Consider the following 26,361-nt stretch of genomic DNA (forward strand, 5'->3'; position numbering starts at 1 on the left):
TTTCAAGTGTGAACAGCAGAGGGACGTGACTGCAGCAGCTTGGTTCTGCACCTTGTGGATGGTGCTGTCATCCTGCCAAGATCTCTCTGCCATAAGGCGATGGGGAGAAACATGACAGACGTGGATTTCAGGATGAAGGAAGGTCAACAGACAGGTTGGCTGAGACGTGGATTGGCTGCTTGTCTTCTATTTCTTCAATGAGACAGACAGAAGAACTCATTAGCCTAGGAGACTGTCTCTCAGCCTGGTTCTCAGGGACCCCCGACAGTCCAGGTTTTTCCTCCCAGCTTCCTATCAGACAGATCACATTTTTGCAGGGAGCTGGGTGTGAGTACAAACGTGGACTGTCTGGTGGTTCCCAAGGACCGGCTTGAGAGACACTTATGTATGGTAGAGCTGAACTTTTTGTTTCATCCCTCCATTCAAAGAGCTTTAGCTGCTCTGTGCTGTATTACTTTGCTATTAGTTCAATCAAGTGACGGGTTGTTTTGGTCTGACTATATTTACCCAGCCCATGCCTACTGCTTGGCTGCCATTACACTGGACTCCCCCCATCCTCACACACACGATGGCTCCATGACACCATTTCAGGCTGAGCCCACTCAGATTACACTGGGGGCTTGACCACTGGGCTCAAACCCCCAGGCCTGACTCCAGCGATGACATGCAGTCTGGGTACGCTGAGTGTTATTGTGCCTTTATGGGGAGGCCACATTGGACTGGAAATTGTTTGGACTCACCACAGACATATCAGTCAAGGGAGGCCCTATCTGGGGCCCAGAGCTACTGACGACATAATCCGGAGGTCTGTACACGAAGCTCTCTACCACAGCATGGTCAGCACCCTCAGGGGGTCGAGCTATACCCCTAGTGGAGGAGTGTACAGTACGTAACCTAAGGACATGTTGACAAATGCTGGGACTGGGCTGGCGGGAGCAGTTCTGCTGGCACTCTGCCAGTTCTGGGGAAGGGTGAGCCTTCAATTCACCGGTCATCTTTCATCTTCATTGTCTATAGTTCCTCCGCAGCATCGTTGCGCTAACCCCTTAGGACAAGGCGAGGAGTTCAGCGACCTGGAAAAAAATTAGATTAAAGTTGTTGCTTCTTACCATTGAGAAGAGCTGGATGAGTGGCTTGGGTGTGTTTGAATGTTGCCTACTGGCCCCTGTTCTGATTGAAGCTGTTTAGGTGAAGGTGGCACTACAGAGATTTCATATTGATCTTTAGCAACCCATTTTTTCACATCGTCTTGACCCTAATTGTTGAATATTTTTAATTACTGAAAAAACTGAATATCATGTTTGGACTAGGGTAAATCTTTCATCACAGTCAAAAATCTTGTTTTAGCAATAGAAATTGAGGAATACCAAACATTTAGTAGCAGTAGCTAATATTGGTTGTTTTTTAATGACAAGTAACTTATTGCATACACAGTTTGCAGTCCACTCCTTGCGAGTTGCCTTTTGAAATGTTAAAGTGTTGCCATACGCCAGATGTTTTTTAATAGTGCCTATTTAAAGTTCCATTTTCCAGCATAGCTTTAAGCAATCCTAGTTGAAATTACACTCCACTCCAGTGCAATGGAGCTATATGCTACCGAATGCAAGCACCAAGGCTTTGTTGGACAAGAATCAATTCTTGATGGACTGCTCCTACACTAACAATTGTTTTTTTTTTTCCGCAAATTTATTCATGAACCATCCCACAACCCCGTCCAGGATAAGCGGTTGTAAGATGGATGGATGGATAAGTTAATTTGACTGGGGATGTGATATTCTCTCTTCAGCCATTAGGGTTTTAATGGCTAGATGCTAAACGTTCATAGACCCTACTGTTTATTGTAGCATTTGCGTCGCGCTTGTGACATTTGCGCTGATATTTCTGCAGCATATGGCTGTGTGTGACTGTGTGTCTGTGTGTGGCCAGCGGTGACCTCCTTCCCACTGTGATAGACTCCCATCTGCTCCCACGTTCTCCTCTGTGGCGTTGGCACATTTGCGCTCCTGTGTGCCTTTTCACTGCTCCATCCTACCTCGTCGCGCTCCTTCTCCTTCCTTCTGCTCCTGCCGCCGCTCCTCCTGCTCTTTGTTCACTTCTCGCTAAGCTCACGTCTCTCGTTCTCCTCCTCGTGCTACCAGGCAGTGTGTCCAGGCTGGGCTCTAATCACCAGCCAATCAGCTCTCGGTCCCCATCTCAGGCACTGGGGGGTGTATGCCGTTACCGGCGAGAAGAACAGAGTGTGATTCACTGGCTCTGCCAAGTCATTTATTTATCACTTGTGTCTGGATCCTGCAGTGGAATCTTGCAGGGGGGGCTGACCCAGCTGCACATACTGTAGCAAAGTCAGACTGGGAAGTGTCTCTTTGTGTTGGGGTGTTGTTTTTGTAATTACTTTTCTATATTTTTGTGCCAAGTCAAAAAGCACAGCATAAGATAACATAAATAAAAAGATTAATTGCACAATTCCAAACAACCTGCTTTAAAATTCTCCGGGAATGCCTGGTTTTTCACTTCAGGTATTCAGATGAGAGATTTGAAAATATGAACTATTCATTGGTTAGAGGGTGTATGCGTGTTTTAAAATAGGAATTGGCCTAATAAATGTTACAGTTAGCATTGGATTTCTGAATAAATATTCAGATGGAGTAGCCTGTCTACATTATTGAAAATAACCTTTTTTTCAGAGAGAAATATGTAACCCATAGGGTTGTTATTCACATATAGAGTTAGTAGATTCAGTGTTTAGCTTCTGGGGAGTAAGATTTGAGTTTTCCTGACAAGTGGCTTGTGAAGGAGGAATGAACTTTTGACTGTGAACAATCTAATCCTTAACATTCCAGGACATAGACAGAAACAAACAAACAGGGACAAACAAACCTTTCTTTTGAAGAATCCGAGGTCTCCGGGTATCCTGTGCTGAGGAAATGAGAACGCTGTTTCAGCCTTTATGTTTCCATAGTTATGGCACCCTTGTTCATAATAGCATCTAGAATAGTCTACATAGCCGAGCGTATTGAAACATATGAGCTCTTAGAGGATTTTAAGATCAGCATCTCATGGCAGAGAGCCACCTCTCGTCTCACACGGCGACGGCTCAGGCAGACGATGTCGCTGCTTATCTCTTTGAGCTGTGGATGTCTCACTGCGTATCGCACACACAGACTGTGGTGGTCCCTGAGGCAGCCTATTAGCTAATTGGGGAGGTGGGGGGTGGGAGTTATCCTGCAAAAACAAGGATCTGTCCAATCATTAGCTTACCGGCGGAAGGCACAGCAGATGGAGATTGCAAATGGAAAAGATTTATACAGCTGTCCCTGCATCGCAAATGCCAGGGCTTTCCCTGTCTGTGCGCGGGATGGCAAGTATATATTTTTCCGATAGCTGGCATTTGCGGTGATGTGGATTAGCAGAAACTGGAGTTTTTCTCTGTTACCCCCCAAGGTCGAACCTTCACCACATCTATTGTTATGTATCTGCTTTTACATTAGACTGCCCCTAATCGATGCACTTTTGATCAATTTCTATTTCACTCACGCAGTAATCACTTCCTGGGGTGTTTGACCTCTGACCTGGAAGCAGTAATGCAGGAGGCCCGGCAGTCACATGGCAGTCTTCCTGACCGGACGTAGCACAGAACGTGACACTGGCTCCTTAGTGTCAGAGTTCATTAAGAATGCAGCGGCCTGGGGGACACCTCTGGAGAAGACAATCTCCATCAAATGTTGATTTAGGAATTTCATTATTTATGTTCTGAATGAAGATTGCAGAATTGGTTTCTGAGCATATCATTAGTCTGCTCCCAGAGGGGCAGTATTAATCCATTGCAGATGTGACTACCTGTAGGGAAGCAGTAATTGTGCAGTGCCAGGGTAATTGTTCAGGTGACAATGTGGTAAACTGCATGATGGCTCTGTCATTTGCTGGGAATAATGAACCAGTGTTTTATTTAATTGACTGCCCGCTGCCATCTCAGCAGTTTTCCTTGACGGGAATACATTATAGGGAAGGTGTGTTCCTGCCACCTACCATCCAAGGCCCCCGTGCGACTCGCGGTGGTGCATTCCAGGCATCCTCCCAGTTTCATGTATCACCACTATAGTATATGCACAAGGCCATGGGGGCAGCTGGTTTGGTGCACAGAGACCAGAATTATTAAATAATGTTTTTTATATTTTAATTTCATTGTTACTTGTCTCAGTCTGGCCCTTTCCTTTTAGAGTGTGGCTCCGCTATGGAAATAATTCAGTATGTTTTCTTGCTTGACTGTGCCGTCAGATCATGGCTGAAAAAAAGACACTAATTCACCCCTATTTTGTCATGCTTATTTTTTACTTTTATTTCCTAATTGCCCAGAGTAACAAACTTCCATTGAGATTCTCAGCCCTTAATGCTGCCTATAGTGAGAAAATTCCAGTTCTGAGTTTGGTTACAATGGAGCTGCTTCTCTCGCATGGCGCAGTAAAGGGTAGCTTTTGATTCATATCTGTATCCAGTGCTAATTTTTATCACCCACCTCAATTAAAATGCAGGCTATTCACAAGACCAGATCCTGTGAAACACTGACATTGTTTATTCTCCTTGATATCATCAAGTAAACAGAATCAGGCGAAAAGGCTACAAAATACAGTCAAAAATCTGTATACTTCTAAAACGTGCAGGTGTCTAAAGCTTCTAACCAGTCGCGTCATTATTTTTTGTTCTTCTAATATTTACTCATGGATAGTAGAGATCCTACAATAAAGGAATACAAACAGCATACTGACTTATCCTTACGAAACATCTAAAATTTAAAGCAATATGCAACAGGTACTGATAACAAAAATGACATAATGTAAAAATTGAATCAACGTTCAAAAAATAGTTTCACAGAATTTGGCTTTCACACTGCTCCACCCCCCCTTGTGTCCGCAGTGAACAAGCACAAACCATGGATTGAGACGTCGTACCACGGGGTCATAGTGGAGAATCTAGACACCGTCCTCCTGGACCCGCCGCTTGTGGCTTTGGACAAGGATGCACCTGAGTCCTTCGCAGGTGAGTACGGCGGCGGGGGGGGGGGCAGCGATGAGTCTGTGCCCCGACTATTAATCTCGTGATATGCCATTGGGGGGTTCTATAGGGTGATGGAGTGGGTTGATACTGATTGGTTGGATGGATTCCGATGATTGCCGATGTGAGGATTAAAGCCCAACCTTGTGACCGCACACCTGATGACCCTGCTATCTGGCTTGATCCTATATTATGTAGCCCCAATAATTAGGTGGAATGCATGGTTGTTGTCTGGCCCCTCCCCCCAATGTGGTGGGGGTGGTGGTTGATCTAAAGCACAGCCAGAGAGTGCATGGGCATGAGGCTTGAGGTTCCTGGAAGACCCAGTGCCAGCTGCTGTGGGGGGCATCAGTGCAGGACACCAGTGACACAAACAGGCCCACAAGAGCCGTGCACAACTCTGTTTAATGATTCGGACACAGTGAGACTCTGCCAGGAATGACAAGATACGCCATATGTGTGATACATTCCTTTATTTGACAATAGGTGTGTGTGGCTTCCATTCTACTAAAGACAGAGTGGTATTGACACACTCCAAGGTCAACGGGAACTGGCTACAGTAGCAATAGCAACATCTTTTCAATTGCCCAGCTGACGTATCCCATCAGCCCTTAAAGGAGCCTTGGTAACAAACACTATTTCTCGGTGTGCAAATTCATGTCAGACTGCTACCCCGCTTATGTACTAATGCGTGTTGTAATAATGGATTCAGAACCTTGGACTGATAAACTTAGTATAAGATAATGTTCTCTGTAATTAGAAGGAGTGATTTCTTACTCAATCAGCCAGTCAGGCAGACGGGGAAGCTTAGCCGCAGGTTACGTCTTACACTCCATTGAACGGAAGGAGCTGAAATTAATTTCCTCCTTGACAGCTTACGATAGGCGGCCATCCGTATTTTTTTTTCTTTCTTTCTTTCTTTTCCAGAATCAGATTATTATTGTAGCTTTTCACAGCTAATGACCTCTTACATATTTAAACTTTTATATTTTGAAACAGCACTGATGCCAGATATCAGGAAAGGGCCAAAGATCCACCACAGCACAGTGACACGGTGCCCCACCATGCTGAGTCCGATCGGGGCTCTTCAGGCTCTCGCATCAGGATGGGGAGTCTGCATCACTCAGGGAAAGCTGCTTGCCTATAGTCGGGAATGACAGAATTGCATGAAAATAAATTTGAGCCAATGCACATTTTCAAATACAAAATACCAGTGCAAAAAGTTACATCATTTTTGTGCATTATACAGTAGGACATCATAGATTCAGAATATGCAAAAATAAGTACAACTTTCAGTTATTGCTTGTCCAATTAGGATTGTGGAAACTGATGCAGCTTAGCACAAGTCCGTCATAAGGTATCGTAGATGCAGAAAGAAATCTTCTGCTAATGGTTAATGTAAGCACACTGTGGGAAAACACCTACACAAATTCCTCACATTTAAACCTCTAACAATGACAACAGTATTCCAACCACAGACAGCGTAGCAGGAAATGCCCACAATATGTATCTGAAAAACTAACTTCATCGCATTAATTAGATTTAACAGATTTGGCTCTAGTTTGAATGTAGCCAAGCTGAGTCTGAGGACAGCGATATCTAGCTGATTGCTATTCAGCTGCGCAGTTATTAAACTTTAGCTGCATGCATTTGGCTGTTTTAAAATCATATTTGAACATTTCTTGTGTAATTGCAACTCAGCACATTTCAGAGGTTAGCTTATTACAGCTGCTGTGTAGCATGAGGCGTTAGCTTGCTATCAGGCCAACACAGCAGAGTGTTGTGGGTTGGTGGTTACATCAACGTCTTGGTCAATTTATTCAAGTGCCCCAGGTTGTGAGATATTAATAGGACGGAACTTCTCACAGCAAGCTATACTGCAGAGAGGAAGTAGGAGAATAGTGCTGGAGTCTCGTGGTTCTGTCTCTTACTGAAAAGCATGTCCAGGGAGGTTGCACAGTGGTACTTAAAGGCCAAGAACTTTTGCTCTACAAGTCAGAGAAACTTGGCCTGTCCGCCGCCTTGCTGGATTTCCCATCTTGCCAGATCAGCAGCACAAGTGTAGAAGGCGAAACAAACACTGCTATGCTACTGTTAACAGAGCAGGTCAGAGATATGGGCTTCCTACAGTTTTAGCTCACCAGCTGTCAGCTGTGTTCGTCTTTATTCCACAGCAGGAGAACTAACGAGCTAAACCTGTGGCCCAACGAACTCCTCTGCGATTTGCCTTCACCCTTTCACTGGTACTTCTGAGGTACATTTCCCGAAACCATAGCTGCTAACTACGTTAGCAACTTACATAGTTGATACAATGGTTCCAACTATGTACGTTGCCAACATGAGCTTTTGGGAAATGTACCCCTAAGTGATAATAAGGCCACAGAAGCACTAAATCGATGTGTCCAGCTCAAATAATTGGTCATTATTACATTGCTTTCTGACGAGGGTCCCTATGGATGCATATTGTTACTAGTGAGTTTTCTCACGACTTTTAAATGAAAGGCTAAATGCTACAAACACAAAGAAATGTGCACAGAAAATAGATATTGTCGTCCTTCTTCCACTCAGGTTTCCTCATTCCAAGTTAATCCCCGGTGGCCCTGACTTATAACCAGCATCCTGTGCTATCAGTCTCACTTTTGCTGCTTTTGGGAATGGAGGAGCCAGACCTCTTAAAATCACTCTGATTACTACAGGACTGAGAGGTGGGGCCGCCTTCATCCCTCTGCACGCTTTGTCGTTCGGCACGGCCGCGGTGATAAATCTCAGATGGATGAGTTATGCTGACGCAGGGATCTTAAGGAGGGCAGTGGTTATTTACAGAAAGGGAATCGTCCCTCGGGGCTAACAGGCGAGCAATCTCATTAGCTCGTGAGGGGATCTCTCAATAAAGTCTTGGCACGAATATCTCTGTCTCGAGCCTCCGCAAAACTGGTTTACTTTTATCATTCCTCACGTAGATCGCAGCTGACGCAGCATCCTCCACTTCCTGCCTCCCCGTCAGCATGATTTATGCTGCCCAGCTGTTATTGCTAAGCTCCGTTTCCCCCGTTGTCAACTCTGGGACTTAATATTGAGTAGAGGATGCAATGGTACGTTCCTCACAATGATAACATGTATGGGACTTAATATGGAGTACAGGATGCAATGGTACGTTCCTCACAATGATAACATGTATGGGACTTAATATGGAATACAGGATGCAATGGTACGTTCCTCACAATGATAACATGTATGGGACTTAATATGGAGTACAGGATGCAATGGTACGTTCCTCACAAAGATAACATTAACGTGCAAAGCTAAAAGTTGTATAAGACAGAAAACACAAGGGAACATCTAGTGACAGAGACCAGCATTTGCCTGTATGTGTGATGAAGAATTACTTCAAATATCCCTTAGCACAGCTAATGAGGTGCCACTACTCTAATTTTAACCGGTATGAAGAAGTTGGGCCAAAGTGGGTGATTTATTTGTCTCTCTGTACAAAACCCAACAAAACTGGAACCTGAACTGGAGATGCCTCAACACTTGTGAATCACACATTCTGTAGCTGGACGATGGAGAAGGAGCCGTGGTGGCAGACAAACGGCTATCTCACATTAACCTGCCTCACACGCATTTGAGCCGTTACTGGTTATGTCATTCAGAGAGCAGCACCTGGGCCCAAAGGTTTGACATACAATATGAGTCCATCTGGCTGCAATAACAGACTAAGATCAGTGTTCCTCACTTCTTGCCTTTTGCCTCGCTGGCTTGTCCCCTGCTTGGTGTAGCCAGTGGAAATAAGCAGCCATGACGCCAGGCCCAGTGAGAAGGCTGGCTGCTAGCTCAGTTATTATTTTTCAGTGTCCTTTCTCATCATACTTCTTAGGTAAATGATGATCATATTTGATGATTGGAAACAAGACGATTCTGATAAATAAATCGTCCATTTATTGTGGGCATGGTAATTGTTTGATAATAATAATTTTTATCAATGCAGTATATATGTATGTATGCATGTCTTTGACTTTTATACGCAAATGTCCCTGATACCAGTGGAATGTACCTGAGGGGGTTTAATCAATCAATCAATCAATCAATTAATCAATCAATCAATCTATCTGTCTATCTGTCTATCTATCTAAATAAAATAAATCTTGTGTATGGATGAGCCATAAAAACATGAAAATTGACCCTGACCCTCTCCATTTTAACAAGCTTCTCCGCTTTCCTGCTTGCCGGCCAGCCAAACGGACGTCCCCTTCCCCGAGGTGCTTCATAAAAGGCCTGCATATTCACAGACCCACTGATTGAGTGCTGTTTACTCAATGTAACTAATGTCTCCAATACCTGGATCAGCAGATGCTGTTAGTTGCTGGCGGCTTGCCTGGGCTCACGTCTCTCACCCGCATCTGACGACAGCTGCCGCTATTGGGGGCTTAAATTGTTGACATGCTAGTGTACTCCACGTAAAACACTGAGAGGGCTTAATTTCCTCTGTTTTCAGTTGCTCATAATGGCTTCTTATTATAGCGTCGATGTAATTTATGCATCTAGGTTGTGGGTGTATCATCTGGTGAACCCAGGAGAGCTGTATTAGGAAATTGCCATTTGAATAACTGCAAATGCAATAAAATCCCTGTTCGGCTTTGGAGGGGGGGCCCACGTGACTGTCTCCAGTGGATTGAAGTGTGTGTTTAGTTGTTGGGGGAGGCTTCTCCTTTTCGTGCTCTCGCTTAGGAAGTCAGCCACCTTCCGTCCAAAAAAGAGGGTCAGGACAGGCAGAAGAGCCAGATGGGCAGATTAGAAGCTTGGGGACTGGCAGGGAAGCCACCGACTGTGAGTTTCAGGCGGGCGGTCTAAGGCCAGCCTGCATCTCATCGGCAGTCTCCTTGCATGTCCCGCCACTCCCATGCTGTTCAGCTGTTAGTGGCACACTGCGAATCCCCCCCCGTGCAGTGTAACGTCTCCCAGTGGATGCTACCCAGGGGGTCCTCTTGAATATACATTGTGACGGTGGCTTAGAGCAGCCTGATGTTTGAAGGCTGGAGACGTGTTTCACTTTCCCATTTGGCTTACGCATGGTGAGCCATCTCAGTGCCTTCAAATGAACAAGCCAACCAGGTGTAAACTCACTCTGAAGTTCACGTCCCACCGGTGCGTTTTCTTTCTTTTTTTTGAGGCAGAGCCTCGCTTTGAGGATTCGGCTTGCTTGTGGGGTTTCTTGAGGGTGCAATGAAACCTAAGTTTTGTAGTGGGTTTGCGTGAGAGCAGGTCATGCAAAGACCATCCTTAGCCTGTAGGTGACATGGTGCCGTTTCTTTTTTTCATCGTGGGAAATCAGGATTCACTCGTCCCCATGGATTTTTCCACTCAGAGTGCTACAGTACTGTTGTTCTGCTTGTCCATCTCTGTAAGAAATCACGCTTCAACAAGGTCGAGGAAGGAATCTGTACTCCTCCTTTAGTATATATGGTGTGAGAAGAGCTGTTGGGGACCTTTGGTTTCAATTTTCATCCCAATCTCTGAGCATTTGTTCTCCACACGATTGCAAATGAACAATTTCAATGAGGCTCAAGCACCCCCACCCCACCCCAGCCCTGTACTGCAGTTGGAATATGGATGGATGGGCATTATTTCTAATAACTTAAATACAGTGCTTTCACTGCATGTCTGGCCAGATTTGGCATGATTAAATTTCAGCGCTTCAACGGGAAACAGTCTTGCAGATGCCGTGAAGATCCATGTCTCTGTGCCTCTTTAAAATAATTCTCCAACTCGACTTATAAGATAGTAAGGCCTTGTGGGGCAATTTTAATAAGTGAAGAGATGTAAGATGTTTTTTTTTTTTTGCAGTTTGTATTTGCAGTGAAGGGGTTTAAGGGGAATATCATTAAACCTGGGAAGCTGGGCATATGTAGCATGCATTAATAATACACGCTTCACATTGTAAATGAATATGCACTCTTCAAACTGACCCAGGATCAGAAGCTAGGGTGATGTACCTTGCCCATGCTGATCAGGCATCGCTAACGGGATACCCACTTGCACCTGTTCCAGTCGCAGAAATGGCTTAACACTTGTTCACCCATAATTGGTGAATCTATATTAGATGCTTCAGAGATAATGAGTCTTCCTAATTGTTACCTCTTTAGCATTTATTACCATTGTTTGCATACATCAGGCACTCGGTATTTACGGTCTTGAATCTACCCCCCCCCCCTTCTCCTGCACTGCTCTGTGTTTTTGCATGTTTTAATAATGATGATGATGATACTCACCTACCCCATCTTGCTCCCCATGAGACACACATGCAGGTGAGAGGGAGCACAGGCCTCCTACAGCACCCATGGAACTGGGGCTTAAGCTGTCAAGGATCCATGGACATGTGACTGTTCTGCCAAGGCTGGGCTTGAAGCAGTGACCTTCATGATCAAAGGTGCAGAGGTTTATCTTGTGGAGCCCCACACCACCCCCAACCTCTCTTGGTCACTTCCTGTATGGGGACAGCACCGTGATCCTGGACACCATTATCTTGTGCCATTGTATACTTGTATATGGGTGGTATGTCAGTAAAGGTCTCTTGACTTTCAGGACTGGATTGGATATTAATTAAATATGGGCTCATGCAGTCCCACAACACATGCAGAGTACAGTAACATTTGCCAGTCGTTCCAGCCCACAGTCCAGCCCTGTTGACTTGTCATAATGCTTGACAGGCAGCTCGCATCGATTGACAGCGGGTTTCCTTGCAGCGGGACGCGAAGCGCTAATTCTTGCTGTTTTAAAAACACCGCGCTGGTGTTAGCGGGTGGGTGGGGAAAGCCAGGGTGTCAGAGGCCCGTGGCTGCTGCCACGTGGGTGAGGAGAGACAGATCAATAGCCTTTTGCGTGGGCCCACCTGTGCAACCCTGCGGCCTGCTTCCTAATCGCCCGTTTTGTTGTGGGATTTGCGGCCTATTGATTGGATCCCTTTCAGCTTCTGCCAGCACAAAGCCGCGTGCTTATTTGCATGCTTTTATTACAGACGCGGGCTCCGCCGCTATCCCTCAATCTCATGGTGATGCACTAGCTGAAAGGAGAGCCATTTCGCTAAACTGAACAGCCAGACGAGATGTGTGCCGCTGGATTTTTACAGGCAAGTTGCCAAAAACAGGAAGACTCTTTGCACTAATCCTTTTTTGCACATTCCCCATTTGTGGCCTTTGTCTGCAGTCCAGGTCCTAAACACTCTGCAGTCATGCAAGCACCAGTGTAAATAGTACTGCTTTAATGTATTCCCTTATTAGGCTTATCTTATGCTAACAGTGGGCCTTTAGCCTTGTGGAGCATTAGCATGCCTGCCCTCTGCAGTTTGGAGCAGTTAGCTTGCAAGGCTGACATGCCCAGACAGAAGCAGGGGTGCACTAACTTCTCTGGGGGGCCCAGGCTGGTACTGTATGGTTAGGGGGCCCCTAAGTGGGCCATTCAAGCTATTTTTGGATCCAAAAGAGAAACAAGAGGGAATTAAAAATGATGGAACATCAATAATATGCTAATCAAAGCGCAGGCTGCCAGCAGTAACACTTACCGATCAGGGTGGGGGAGGGAATGCTGGATGAGGGGAATCGCACTGGCAGAACGATCGGCCAACTTTAAGATATGTTATATTATGATAGATAATAATATTTAAACCAAAATTGTATAGAAATGGTTTGGGGTGAATATTTGATCTATGTGTTTAATTTAAAAAAACAAAGTGGAGATCAACAGGGGGCCAGGGTTGTTCCCTCCCCCCCCACCTCTAAAGTCCACCACTGGACAGAAGGCTTGTTTTAATTGGGAGGTGTCAGTATTGACATGGTGTGGAAATGCCCCCTTTGTGTTTAGGAATCACAGTGTATCGGCAGGCCTGAGAGGATCACATGCTGACCAGCACTACAGTGTGCAGAGCTGCCTAATGGAACATGTGTGTTTGCCAGCTGAATCCAGGCTGGTTTTTCATCTCTCTCACTCATCAGTATCCACCTGACAGTCCACAATGGCACTGAATTATACACCCATTTGCATATTGCCTGGTCCGTGTCGTGAGTGTCCACAGCAACATGAAATAGAGTTATTGTCCTTTAAATCTGTGTTCGACGTGATTTCGCTATTTATTGCTCCGCAGAGCCTGGTAGTCAGGTGCTTATTGCCACCATCTGCTTCCTCTCCGCTCCAACGTTCCTCCAGAGGACTCCTGTCGTATCTGCACACCTTACAAAAGGGCCAGGAGGCCGGCTCTGGACAGTGCGTCTCTAGGGATTAATCAGAACGGGGGCAGGTTTGACATCTCAAGTACATGATACCTGAGTCACTGATAAGACGGAAAAAAAAAGTGCAACAACTTCTCCCCCAGCTGATCTGGAATCAGCAAAGGTTGCCTGAGTTTATTTTTTTTGCCTTTTTTAAAGCGCATCGGTGCCCGATACAGGAAGCCGCGGAGGGGGTCTCTAAGACGGATGGCGCTCATTGTCCCGCTTCTCCAGAGCCGCCCAAGAGCCGCACATGAAAGGAATGGAGTGGCGAGGCTGCGGTGAGACCTCCAGCAGGACCATGATTAACCGCGAGACGCAGACGCACGTGCCGCGTTCTGCCCGCGCCCCAGTGAGTCGGCCTCTTAGAAGCTGCACTTACACACGCTGCCATGAAAGGATATCTGTCTCTTTTTGTTCTCCCTTTGCGTCAATTTGGATCGCGGCGCCTGTCAGCCCGTTGAATGAGGGATGATTCTGCTTCTGATGGTGCTGACAGTATTTATGTGCCCAGTCCCTTCCTACAGTTCTGCCCCCCTCCCTCGCCCCATTACCCCGTGGGGGGGAGGCGTGCTGTACACGTGAGTCTGTCTCACCCTCGATAGCACAGGGCCGCAGATTCTGAGTATAATTTGCACGAATGCATTTGAGAAGCTACTGGCAAAACAAAATCGCTACAAACAAAATTTTTTGCAGCCGATGTTTGCTGATAGCTACTCATGGCCGAGGCTGGATTTCCATGGATTGAGGCTGCTCACCAGGTGTTAGTGTAGATGCTAATTACCCAGAATAAAAAACTCTTTTAACCGTTGAACTGAGCAGGATTTAGAAAGGAGATCTATATATATATATGGATAAGGATAAATTGGCTTTCATTAGTGCAGAAGTGTTTTTCTTGTTGACTTGTGCTCAGTTTGGCTTCCGATGAATACATAAAGGTGTAAAACATCATAGATTCACAAGGCATGAATTTTTACCTCGGAGACATGAGGGTAGAGACAGCAAACATCCTTTCCGTTCCGGTCCTCCGGCTTCCACCCTGGGCTGCTGTCTTGCTCTGCTGAGCCTGAATAAACACATTTAAGCACAATAACCCGGGACTAAAAGAAGACAGGGGCCTGTAGCGGAGCGCTGGCCCCTCGAAGCACCAGTCTGTCGGTGTGAACGCGTTCCGTGGACGGAGACCAAGCCTCTCCGGTTGATTAGGGGACAGAGCAAAGCTAAGCTGTTTGCGGCTCTGGGCTGCTCTCCATGGTACCGAAAGGCGTGACTGGCTGCCGTCCACAGCGCTGGCTTAAGTGTAGCAGACAGCTGGTGCCGGAGCCACAGCCATTGACTCTAAAGTTCTTATGTATTTAGTTTACTTTTACTTACCAGATGCTTTTGTCCGAATCAACAGGATCAGAGAGCAGGGTGAGGCAGGTCCTGGAAGAATTTGGGTCAAGGGCCTTGCTCTTTATGGGACTTGAACCGGTGACCTACCAATAACAGGGTCCTAACCCGCAGAGCCACACACCACAGTGCATAAAACGGGTAGGGATATGTTATTCCCACACACGCAGCCTACCGGTGGGGTATGGGGTCCCTATCCATGTATCATATTACTGTGAGATGTTCAAGGCCTGACGAGAAAGCAGCTGATCGAGGCCCCAGCTGGTCTTGGAGTGAGGCGCTCCATAATTGCGTTGGCTGTGGCTGTTCTCCCCAGAAGCAGATGGAGAGTAATCCCTCTGTCTTTGCTCTCCCAGAAGATGCTCTAGCTGTTTAACAAGCTCCATCCCAGGGGAGAAATCCCAAAACAAGAGGAAGGTGTGCCTTCCTGACCCCCCCCCCCCCCCCCCCCACCTTGGGGCGGAGCTTCACCGCCTTGCGGTTATCAATATCTGTCCAGCAAGGCCTGAGTCTCTCCTTTCGGACGAGGAGGCAAACAGAGGGGAGCTTAGTATTGGGGGGGGGGGGGGGGGGGTGCAGCGGGGGCACCCAGGCCAGGTGGGGCGACTGTGGGAGACGGGGGGTGTGGAAACAGCTCAGCCGACAGGTCGTTCCTCCCCCACCGCAAACACCTCCTCAGGCATAATTTACATTTATTTTAATTTATTTGGCAGACAAGAAGTAAAAAAAAAAAAAACACAATAAAACATCAACATATTATTGATAAGTACGGTGTTTACTAACTAATACCTGATATGGCCTGACACTCACATGCACACACACACACACACACACGTTCACACACACATTGGCACATTTATCTGAATGAGGACCTTCCATTCATTTCCATGAATCCCTAATCCCAACATGATGACCTTAACCCCAACATTATTACTTTTTTTGATTGCAGTCACAGAATTTTATAAAATTGAATTTCCCCTATTGGAGACCAAAAAAATGGTCCCCGCAACATCAGAATAACAGGTTTTTGTCACATTTTTGTCACAAGACTGAAAAAGTGATCGACTGCAGCTAAATATTTACCTTGTCCTGTCACTTGTAATATTAAAAATGCCTCTTTTTGTTACCGGGAGACTCAGCCACCCCCCTCTCATCTCTTCACCCCTTTCTCTGTGTTATTGTGCCATGACAATAGGCCTTTGCAGGCGCTTGTCCTGCCCGCGGAACGCTGGCTCACCAACAATGTCTGTAATTGGTTCGGTTAGCGGAGGTGGCTCATAGCGAAAGGCCTTGAGGGACAGATCTCTGCTCGCAGGACCACCCACGCTGGGCTGGGGGCCTGTCGCATCTGCCGCCGGGCCATTCCACCGAATGGGTGCCATTTGCTTGTTGTAACTCTTCCAAATTAAACTTATTTTTTTATCTTTTTTCAACTCTGAATCTAATAATACATATATTTAACTATTCAAAATATGTATTGGTCAATCTCAGGCAGCTTTATTTAATCTTTTACAAGGTTTCTAAGCCGAAGATGGTTACATTTTTCTCAGTCCTGTTACCAAAACTCATGTGACATTTAAAAAGCATGTTTAAAAGCATGTCAACTAATTCCTTTGAGGTTCTCTCAAGAAAGTGTTTATTTTAAAGAAATGGTTGACTACATGTTCAAATAATTGATATTTATGACTTAAAAATCACTATATATGCATGCACGTTGTATTTTTCTAAAAGATGCAAAGCCATTTTTATCTTTTCAAGAAAACTCAAACCTGAAATTGATAAAAAAATTTTATCATGTAATTTATTAAACAAATGGATAAATGATGGACCAAACATAATTGGAAAAAAAGTGGTTTATCTTTATTTTTTTAAAGAAAAATAATCAAGTAACAGGAGTGAACACTCGGTAACAGGAATGAACACTCGGTAACAGGAATGAACACTCGGTAACAAAGACATGTGTGCTCGTGTGCGTGCATGTGTGTGTGTGTGTGTGTGTGTGAAAACAAACTTGTCTGGCCTTTTCTAAGAGATCTTCTCTAGTGTGGCCCAGAGCTCTTTTTCGATTTCCATATAGCGACCTGTGACTGGCCTCGGGGGTGGGATGATACACAAAACATCCTCAAAAAGGTACCAAAGCACGTCTTCACGTGCTGGCCAGAAAAACCTGTTGACCCCAATTTTGTGCATGCAACGGACCTCAACATGTGTTTCACTTGTATCTGTGATGATGCCAGGGTATAGATCACCCTCGTACTTCACCATACACCATTTACCAACAACTTCAGGACTTTGCCACTGAACTTCCATGGCTGTGGGAGCCGTCTGTTGATGACTGAACGTGAAATGCGTTGCATTCAAGCAGTCACAGGTCAGGTTTTGTTTTGTTGTGCACAAGCAGCTGACGTCTCTGTATGTCAGTTCTCCTTGGGCTATGGTCACTGCCTGATGCATCCTCATGGTGGATGGAATTGGTGGCACATCATTGGGCATCTCCAAAACTGCCTTCTCAACTGCTTCCTCACTGACAAAAAACAACTTGATTGTTGTTTCTGCCTTTTGCAACACAGCATACAGCTCTGCAGCATTAGGAATGTCTGTCCCTTTGCTGACCAGACTGTCAGCCCTCCTCTTCAGGGCTCCTCCCACACCATCTGGGGCACCCTTCCCATGGCTCGCCTCAAAGAAGTTCCACGTCCCAGCAGTGAATCCTCTTCTGAACAGCTCAGTACAAAACATGAAAAAATTCCCTCGCTGTCTATACTGAGTGCATGGGCCATCACTGTAAAAATGGATGGTGGAGACCTCTGGATGTGCAATCTGCACGTAATTAAGCACTGGTGACAAGTGCTGCCAAATTGCTGGTGGGCCCTTTTGTCTTGAGGGGGACACTGTGCAGAAGGACATCGGGCGGGAGGATGTATGCACATAAAACACACCCGTGTGCAGTGTTGCCTGTTGGTGTGATGCTCCGAAGTGAACTGCCTGTATTTCTGTGCTGTACTTGCAGAGGTAATTTTCGGAAAAGTCAACATGAATTAGACATTCATGTGCTTTCAAGCCATGTCTCAGTGCCTTGTAGTGGCTAAACTGATTATTGATGTTGTAAGTGTGTCTCTTAAACCTATGCAGTTGCAGGTTCAGCAGTTCCAGCAGTTGTTCTTGTGTGGTCTGGAACTCTTTTTTGATTATGATTTTAGATGTTTTGCCATTGGGGTCATTCTTGTGTTCCTTATCCACTCTTGCCCACTGGAGATAAGTCACTTGACTCTCTGCATTGTACTGGCTAGAGACTGGGCAAGAGAGGTCCTTGCATTCAGAACATTTGCCGTACATGCACTTAATGTTTTCTGTGTCGCATGTGATGACTTTCACAAGGTCATGCAGATTGACTGTGCTGATCACTTTCAAGTGGTGTAGCTTCTGCACAATAAAACCCAGATTCTCATGCATCTTGCACATGCATGTGTCCCGGTCACTCAGAGTTGGATGAACAACCCAAAAAGGTCGAAGCAAACAGAAGAGTGAGTAAGAGATGCAGCTTTCTTCTTCAGCCAAAAACTTCATGTGCAAATTTTTCATGGTATCCAAAAGGAACCGTTTTTGCTTTTTGTTTTTCTTCCAAGTGATGGTCTGCCTCTTCCCAGTTGTGATGCGACTCACATCATCCCTTGAGTAGAAAGCTCTCACTCTGCTTAACAAACTATCTCCAACCCTGTTGTTCTGCTTCCGCTGGTAGGTGTAGTTAACTTTCCCATTTTTCTCACTTTTCCATCTTTTCTTTGAAAAGCCCAATGAATTTTGAGCCAAGCGTTGCAGCCTGTACTTTTTCAGAACTTTTCCTGTTATTATTTTTGAAATTATTTGCCTTTCCCTCTCCCCCTGTGCTGCTTTGTATTTGTTTCGGATGTCTTGTAACATAGACTCATGAAACAAAAGTGTCTTCTGAATGGCCGCACGTGGAAGCTGTCTCATCTGCCTTTTTACTTTTGTGCGTGGAGAAGCATTATTCTTTTTCATGCGCTGGACTTGTTTCTTGTACTTTTCTGTTTTTTGGGTTTGTTTCTTCAACAGAACCTGTAATTCTTGAATTTGCTTCTGAAGATTCTTTAGTTTTTTTCGTCTTCTTCTCTGCCCTTGATTATGTTGCCTAAAACACACATTGTGCATCACATTAAATAACACATTGCAGTTGTTAAAATGCACTGTTGCATTATCTCTGTGACTTGATAAGCAGAAGTTTATACTATAATGCAATCAAGTCTTTTTTGAGTCTGGTTCTGCTCGAGGTTTCTGCCTCCAAGGTTTGCAGCCCTATCCACACACACTTTATTACATTGCAACAAACACACACACATGCCCTATTGCCTCCCTTGCACATTTTCTTTGACACTTGACCCATTTCATAAACTACACCTGGAAGTGCTTGGTTGTGGATCTACAGCTTGTGCTGCTGATAGCTGGGGACTGTGTGCAGGGGTGATGAGGTGTTGTAGAGCTTCTTTCCTGTCCTTGATTCTATGGAATGTTTCCCTCCACTTTTTGCGTCGTCTGCGCTTTTCTCTCTCACTAAGTTTATTGATCCTTTTCTTCCTGCCTGATTCTAGGTCCTCCCTGTATTTTTGTCGTTCCTTCTCTAAATATCTTTCTCTCCTCTCTGGGTCGGCATCACGTCGAGCACGATAGCGTCGCTGCTTTTCTGCAGCACTTAGGGGTGGTTTGGCACCCTGTAAGTATGGTATCCACATTGTGAAACTGATCTTAAATCTCAACAAATTCAGTAAGTTCAACTGTAAAACTTAAAAGTTGAATAGTATTACACTGACTAATATTCACACTAATAAATCAATAAACTAGAGGGCTCTACTCACTCCTGTTATTGGCACTCAGTCCTGTTACTCTTTATATGAGTAACAGGACTGAAAGTAACAGGACTGAGTTTTTAGTATAAAATTAGCAAAAACATGACATATAACTACATGGTGGCTATGCTAATAGCACGAGAACACTGAGCACATTCTAGTGATCTACCAAAAATTTGTATTTTAAAAATAAACAGATAATATCCAAGAATTAATTTAGGTATCAGGACAGAACATTGAGATTGACCTCCTCAGTCATAGTTAAAATTTGATCAAATACAGAGGGAAAAAAAGGAGGGAACTTACTTTTGGTCTTCCCATGGCCTGCAGAAGATCCAACTGATGCAACTTCCTGTTGAACATGTGACTTGTGGAATGTTCCAAATTTTTCAGATGGGGTAATGTGGTAGGGTAACAGGACTGAGTGAAAATCTAGGGACACAACTAAAATGTGTATTTTAACTTAAATATTATGGTTTTCTTATGAAAAAAATATTTTCAAAGTATAGATGGGATTTGGAGTCACACAACAATGCAAAAAAAATTTAATCTCTGAAGGATTTTAATAATTATATTTCAAGGTAAAGTGTATAGTTAGAGAGTGGGGACAGGTAACAAATGCTACTTTTTCAGTGTTCTAGGTAGTTTTTATTAATGTTTTTAATTATATATCTTAATTTTGCAATTAGGTCAATGTACAAGACACTATGCTTAATAATAAAATGTATTTTACAGTTATTTTTTGTGCACATTTATACATGAAATTTCCTGGGGACGGAAATGGCACCCATTCGGTGGAATGGCCCCGCCGTTCCGGGCTGAATTGAAGGGAGAAAAAAATGTATTTGCACCAGATAAGAAAAAAAAGAGATTTTTCCTGAAAGGTCATGCTAATCTGTCTTTCCGTTGCCCTTGGCATTGCTGCTGTCAGTGAAATTGTCTGCTATTACCGGTAATATCATGGAGCCGAGGCCGGCCACCAGCCCTGACATCGCGTCTGGACACCGTCACTCCGAGAATCTATATGAGACTTACAGGAAATCCTCCATGAGTGTTTCCATATGAGCTGATTTCCCTTCAGAGCCCCGGATGTTTTGCTTCCTACTGTTTTAAGCCAATTAATTAAGACCAGAATCATAATTTCTCTGCAGTATATTCCTCGCTCACTGCAGATGGGAGAATGAGCAGCCGTACAGGTGTGACAGAAGTGTGTGTGTGTGTGTGTGTGTGTGTGTGTGCGCGGCTCATTACAGACCTGCAGGTGTGACGAGAGATGTTAGCACTCAGGCTGATCGGAGAGGGACGCTGCGTCTGTTTACGAATAAACAAGTGTCACGTCCCCAGCACCACCGGGCGGGGAAGGTGAGCCACTAGAGGGGACCCGAGGCTCGGTCCCTCTGCAGGTGGGGGACTTTTGCCCAGATATTTGAAGGTCGGCTCCAAAGGAGGCCGAACTTTCCAAGTGCTGCCATGATCCGAAAAGTAATTCTGCTTTGGTCAGGCGTTCGATGACCTGTTTTAATGGCCGGCAGAGCGAATCAGTGGGAGAGGACGGGCGTCGTCGGCACGTCGTGGAGAGCGCACGCCGATGCGCGGTGACCCTCCCGTAAGTGCGACCTCCGCGTTACTCGCATGTCACATGGCCTGGCGCAGGCAGCGATGCATGTGGACAGATTAATCAGGGCGCCGCATCACCTGTGGGAGCTCCGACCCGGCACGGTCGCGATTTGTCTGCCTAGGTTTGATTCTGTGTTCTCTGCAGATTCTCATCACGGGAAACTATTGGGAAACAAATGGGTGACTTGTTCTCAGTAAATGTGTAGATGGATTGGTGGGTGGGGTAAATGCTCAACATTTCATACTATTTCATACTGGCATGAACCATCACATTTCGTTCTACCACTCGCATTTCAGTTGCCGGCTTTGGGGGGACGAGGGACGGGGGGGGGGGGAGACTCATGTCATGTATTGATAATACAGTACATTGTAGTGAAATATGTGACCTAACATTAACACATCATAGGCTGCAGCAGGCCTGGGCTGCCTAATAAGCAGGCATCCGCATTCAGAGAGCATAAATTCATAGATCAGGATTAGAAGATCATAAATCCAGAGGAACATAAATTGTAAACTGAAGGCCTTGTAGTGACATTTCGAATGGAAGAGATCATTGTGAATGCAGTGGGAGGTTTCCGTAATTGGAGAAGCACTTGTACTGGTAGCATAACACACTCCCACTGCTAATGGCTGCAGGCAGAACTGGCTCTCTATGACACATTGGCACCAGTGGCTATTAGCCGCAGGCGTGTAGCACGTGTGTGCAGCTGCCCCACAGAGCAGCCAATGCGCCAGCCGGCACTAGGGCTCAAATAGCCACATCGACTTCAGACATCGCGATGGGAAATTGGGCCATTCAGGCGCAGTGGTGATACAGTCGTGGGGTGGAGAAGGGAATCCTGGAGTGCATGCTGGGTAACGGGGCTGTTGGTCGCTGAGGCGATGCAGCGGGGTTATCAAGGACTGTGATGTTTTGTGGACGTCAGTGTGAGCAGCGTTTCTACGTGCAGTGCATGTATTGGTGTGTTTTATAAATACGTATGATGTTGTTACTTGTTGTTCCCTTGTTTCCATGCATCTCTCATTCAACTGACACTTATCTGCGGAAAAACCCAAAATAAACAGCAGCTGAGTCCCTGGCCATGACTCAAGCAGGAACTGATGTTTCATGGGGGGGCGCTGGGCATGAGGGTTTGATATGCCAGCACCTGATTGGTCTCTGCTTCCTGTCCAATCTGTGAGCCAGGAAGTAAAAGGGCAAAGTTCACCACAAGCTTTGGGAGCTGAGTAGCACCTGGCTGTCGGGGGGGAGAGCACTGGTAATGAGCCAGTTTGCACTGCATCGGCCCCCTTTATAAGCTTGGGTTCCAAGGCTTCCTGAATCTGGAAAGTGGCAGTTTGAGGGGCTGAATCATGAGTCCCAGAGGCATGTAGAAGCTCACACACATTCACACGTAGCTGGTAATCGGTCTCTTAATGGTGTGGGCTGTTTAAAGAGGCATTGGGGAGAATGGAGGCACACAGAGCGGAGTATTTAATATGCGCTCCTTATCGGCCTATCGGAAAGCCGCACACAAGCAGAATTGCTTTGAGAAATGCTACCTTTTGTCAGATTGGTCTCCAGAATCTGATTTTCTGCAGCGATTTAGCAAGAAGCTGGGTGTTACTATGGTCCAGGATGATGCATTCCGTGTGTAATCTGATGCTTTTGGGCAGGTGTTCCATCTCTGCGTGCGACAGAATTAAACGGAAGAGTAATAAGCATCGCCCCCGTCTGCCTGGCAGGGTCACTTACCGCCGCCCCATCTGCTTCTGCTTAGTTTCCTTTGATTGAATCAGATTTGTCCATAAGTGCAGATTTTAATATATTTTAATTTAGTGTGTTTTACATTATACATATCTATGATGGGAAATATGTTGTTTAAATGATGTATGTTGATAATTTTTCACTTATCCGGTGAGAGGCATGTGGCAAGACACACACATACACACTCATATTTTTGTGTGGACTGTCCTATGGGAAAAACCCTAATTCCAACAATGATGACCTTAACCCCTACTCAGCCCTAACCAATACCATAAATAACCAATTAAATACAGTACATTGTATATTAATCTCCTCAAAGGCTTCTCGGCCAGTTGTATATTATATGCAATGGGTTAATAGCCCATCAGGGTTGCCCCCCAGCCTTGCGCCCTGTGCTGCTTCGGATACGCTCCAGACCCCCCCAGCCCTGACCAAGAACAGTGGTTGAGGGATAGGTGGATGGATGAAAAAAAAATTACATTTCAAGGGCTGCATGTACCTGACGCTGATTTGGGAGGACAGAGTTAAGTATGACATATAAACAGCAAGAAAGCCAACAGTGCATTTCAGATACACTTTGAATCAAGTTCACACAGCAACTCAACCTTATTCTGGATCAGTGGTACTAAAAATGAATGCATGATTGGATGATGAATGAAACTTAATTTAAAAATAATTAAAAACTAGAATGCAATTATACTCAGCTTTTTTGAAAGCAAAAACTAAACTGATAAATGCTTAAAATATGTTTATATTTTAAGGTTCATTTTTTAAATGTAACTTTTGAATCAGTTTCATTTTTTTTTCATTGATTTTCATCAGTTTACAAATCTATAAATAGCCTGTAGTTCACAGAGTGCCCTGTGAAGATGGACAGTCTTACAGTTATGGGAAATAGTTTGTCATTACTTACTATTGTGTGAGCTGGGGGATGTTGCCTGTTTAACCTGCTCTCTCGTGTTATTAATAGTGGTTATTGATGGTCATGTTTATCCAAAGATTCCCTTTTCGAGTCTCTATAAGGTCTGGAATTTGTGGCTCAGCAATAGAGCTACATTTTCATTCATGTGGTCTTGAAGTTTCCACGGCTAACAGTGGTTGAACTGGTTAGAGATGGCACAACTTGTGGGGATGACGAGGTCACATGGAAAACTAATGAGTTTACTGTAGGGTTGGTTGTTGGGAAGCTGAGAAAGCATTGGAGGTGATAATTAACTTTGCCCTTTGGTTCATTAAAATGTCTGGTTGCTATGTAGCCTAATTCAACGTGGTTGTGGGGGAGGACACTGATTTCTAATGGGTGGGAAAAGGTACCATCTCAGTCTTACCTCCTAAACTATGCAATGGAGGATGTTTGTTGCACATTCCTCTTTGGGAATCACACATTAGATTGCCCATTCTGGTTGTGTGGTGATGTGGCCTGTTGTCATAGTTACTCATTAGCCAAAATGCATCTCCAATCTCCACCACTCGCTGGTGTTGGTTGACCAGGTGCACCCCTGGATCTCCTGGAGCCACGCTGCTTTCCAGCTCCCCACGCTGTATCCTAATAAATATCGAAAGGAAGGGCTGCTGGGAAAAGATATGAACGTCTCCTTTATATCTGGCTGGCATTTCAGCCGCTTGCGTATGTGGCGTGAGACTCCTGCATGACTCGGGATACCCACGATGAAAACACCGGTGCTGGGTGACCCACGGCACACTATAGCAACCAAAATGGCCATCGTCAGCCTCAGCAACCCGACTGCAGGACACTCCCTGGAAGGCAGTACAGTCAGAACTATGCAGGGCTGCACAGAAGTCCAGTCAAATTTAGACGATAAATAATTAACATTTGTTTTCAGTTGAATGGATGCCATTGGTATTCTGGGTGAAGGGACTGTTGAAACTCATGTCTCTAATAAGCTAGACCTGTCTCTCTCCTATCTGCTACTTTACACTATAAAAGGCATAGAGATGCCTAAAGTTGAAGAGGGATGTTTCAGGAAAGGCTTCGACTGTCAGCTTCTGCACCCAGTGAAGTACATAATAGAGATTCAAATGGATTTAACAGTATGCAGGAAACATCTGTGTGGCTGTCAGCACTGGCATCACTGTATTCCCCAGTGTTCCCAGATGTTTGGGGCAGGTGAGATGGGAATGCAGCCTGAAGGAGGGAAACACACAGAAGCTGAGTGTGTGGCTTATCTGTGCTCTCCAGAAGACCGGCAGGTCTGCATCGCTCCTCTGCGGAGCTTAAGGCATGTCAGTGCATGGTGATCGAATTCAGTTTACGCTTTTCTGAGTTATTTCACCCTACAGTCCTGAGCTAAACAGTTACAATATGGATGGATGGATGGATGAATGGATGTATGAGTTATTTGATTCTATTATAATATTATAATAACTTCATTATGATTTACTGATCTGAAGCAGCCCTTATACCCTGTTCTTGGCAATCAATCCCATCTAATATCATTCCATTCTGTTGCTTTTAAAGATATAAGTATCATTGTTTCAGTGTTGAAGCTGTTGGTGTGGGATCAGTATGGTTGTCTGGAGCTCAGTGTTGTCTTTAGCTCTGCTGATGTTTTCCTGAGAGAAGTGTTTATGTACAAGGTGTCTTCAGTCTTATTGGGGGGATGCTCTGCCCCGATCGCCCCCTAGTGGACAGGCAGGAAACGGTGTACAAGTACTGGTATATGCCCCATCATATTAAACTGAATGTATTGTAAGCTGCAGGCAAAGTTTACAAATCATTTACGCGAAACATTCTTTTACACACACACACACGTCGCACACACACACACACACACACACACACAGTTATTCAAAATCAGATGACTAAATACTCTATTTAATTCTATGCTTCTGGCAAGAAAAAAAGCAGCCCCTTGGAGATGGGAGAGTTGTGATTACTGTCTAATCATAAATTCCACCATTTTCCTTTTACTTATTTGACCACCAGCATAAAACTAATATCAAAGATACAGCTTTCCTGAGGTATTACAAGGAAGTATGTGCTTCGTAATCTGCATCATAGTTAAATCAATAAAATGACAGTGCTTTCTGGGTGCACAGAGGCTCAGTGTGCAGCTCCGTGGGTTCGCACCTTAAGCAATGGCTTTTCAATTGTGCATGTGCCATTTTCCTGCTCTGCCCACATCTCTGTTCATTTCCTCTGGGCACTGCGATTTCCTCCTGCAGTTAGCTGAATTGGTGTTTCTCAGTCTCCTACAGTTTGTGCCCTTCAATGGACTGCTGAACTGCAAGGACCCCTGCAGTGTGCCTTCTGCACTGCTTGAGATTGGCTCTGGCACCCCCCCCCCCCCCCCCCCCCACCTCCCTCCACTCCACCATGCCATTCTGTGGTTGTATTTCATGCTTAAACGATTCTGCATTAGTCTGTATGTTTTAGATATAAATCTAGACACCTATTTCTAGGAAACAAATCTGA

The 26,361-nt window shown here is 45.1% G+C and overlaps 1 protein-coding gene across 3 annotated transcripts in view; it reads left to right on the forward strand.

Moving 5' to 3' along the window:
* Positions 1-26,361, forward strand: part of LOC111847555 (calsyntenin-2-like) — a 102,363-nt gene that overhangs the window by 43,274 nt on the left and 32,728 nt on the right. For all 3 annotated transcript variants that reach the window (XM_023818831.2, XM_023818832.2, XM_023818829.2), the window contains one exon: positions 4,912-5,034. In XM_023818831.2, the coding sequence (XP_023674599.1) occupies positions 4,912-5,034 (123 nt within the window). The remainder of the gene's footprint in view (positions 1-4,911; positions 5,035-26,361) is intronic.

This window comes from Paramormyrops kingsleyae, chromosome 21 (assembly GCF_048594095.1).
Source record: "Paramormyrops kingsleyae isolate MSU_618 chromosome 21, PKINGS_0.4, whole genome shotgun sequence".
Lineage (NCBI taxonomy): Eukaryota > Metazoa > Chordata > Actinopteri > Osteoglossiformes > Mormyridae > Paramormyrops > Paramormyrops kingsleyae.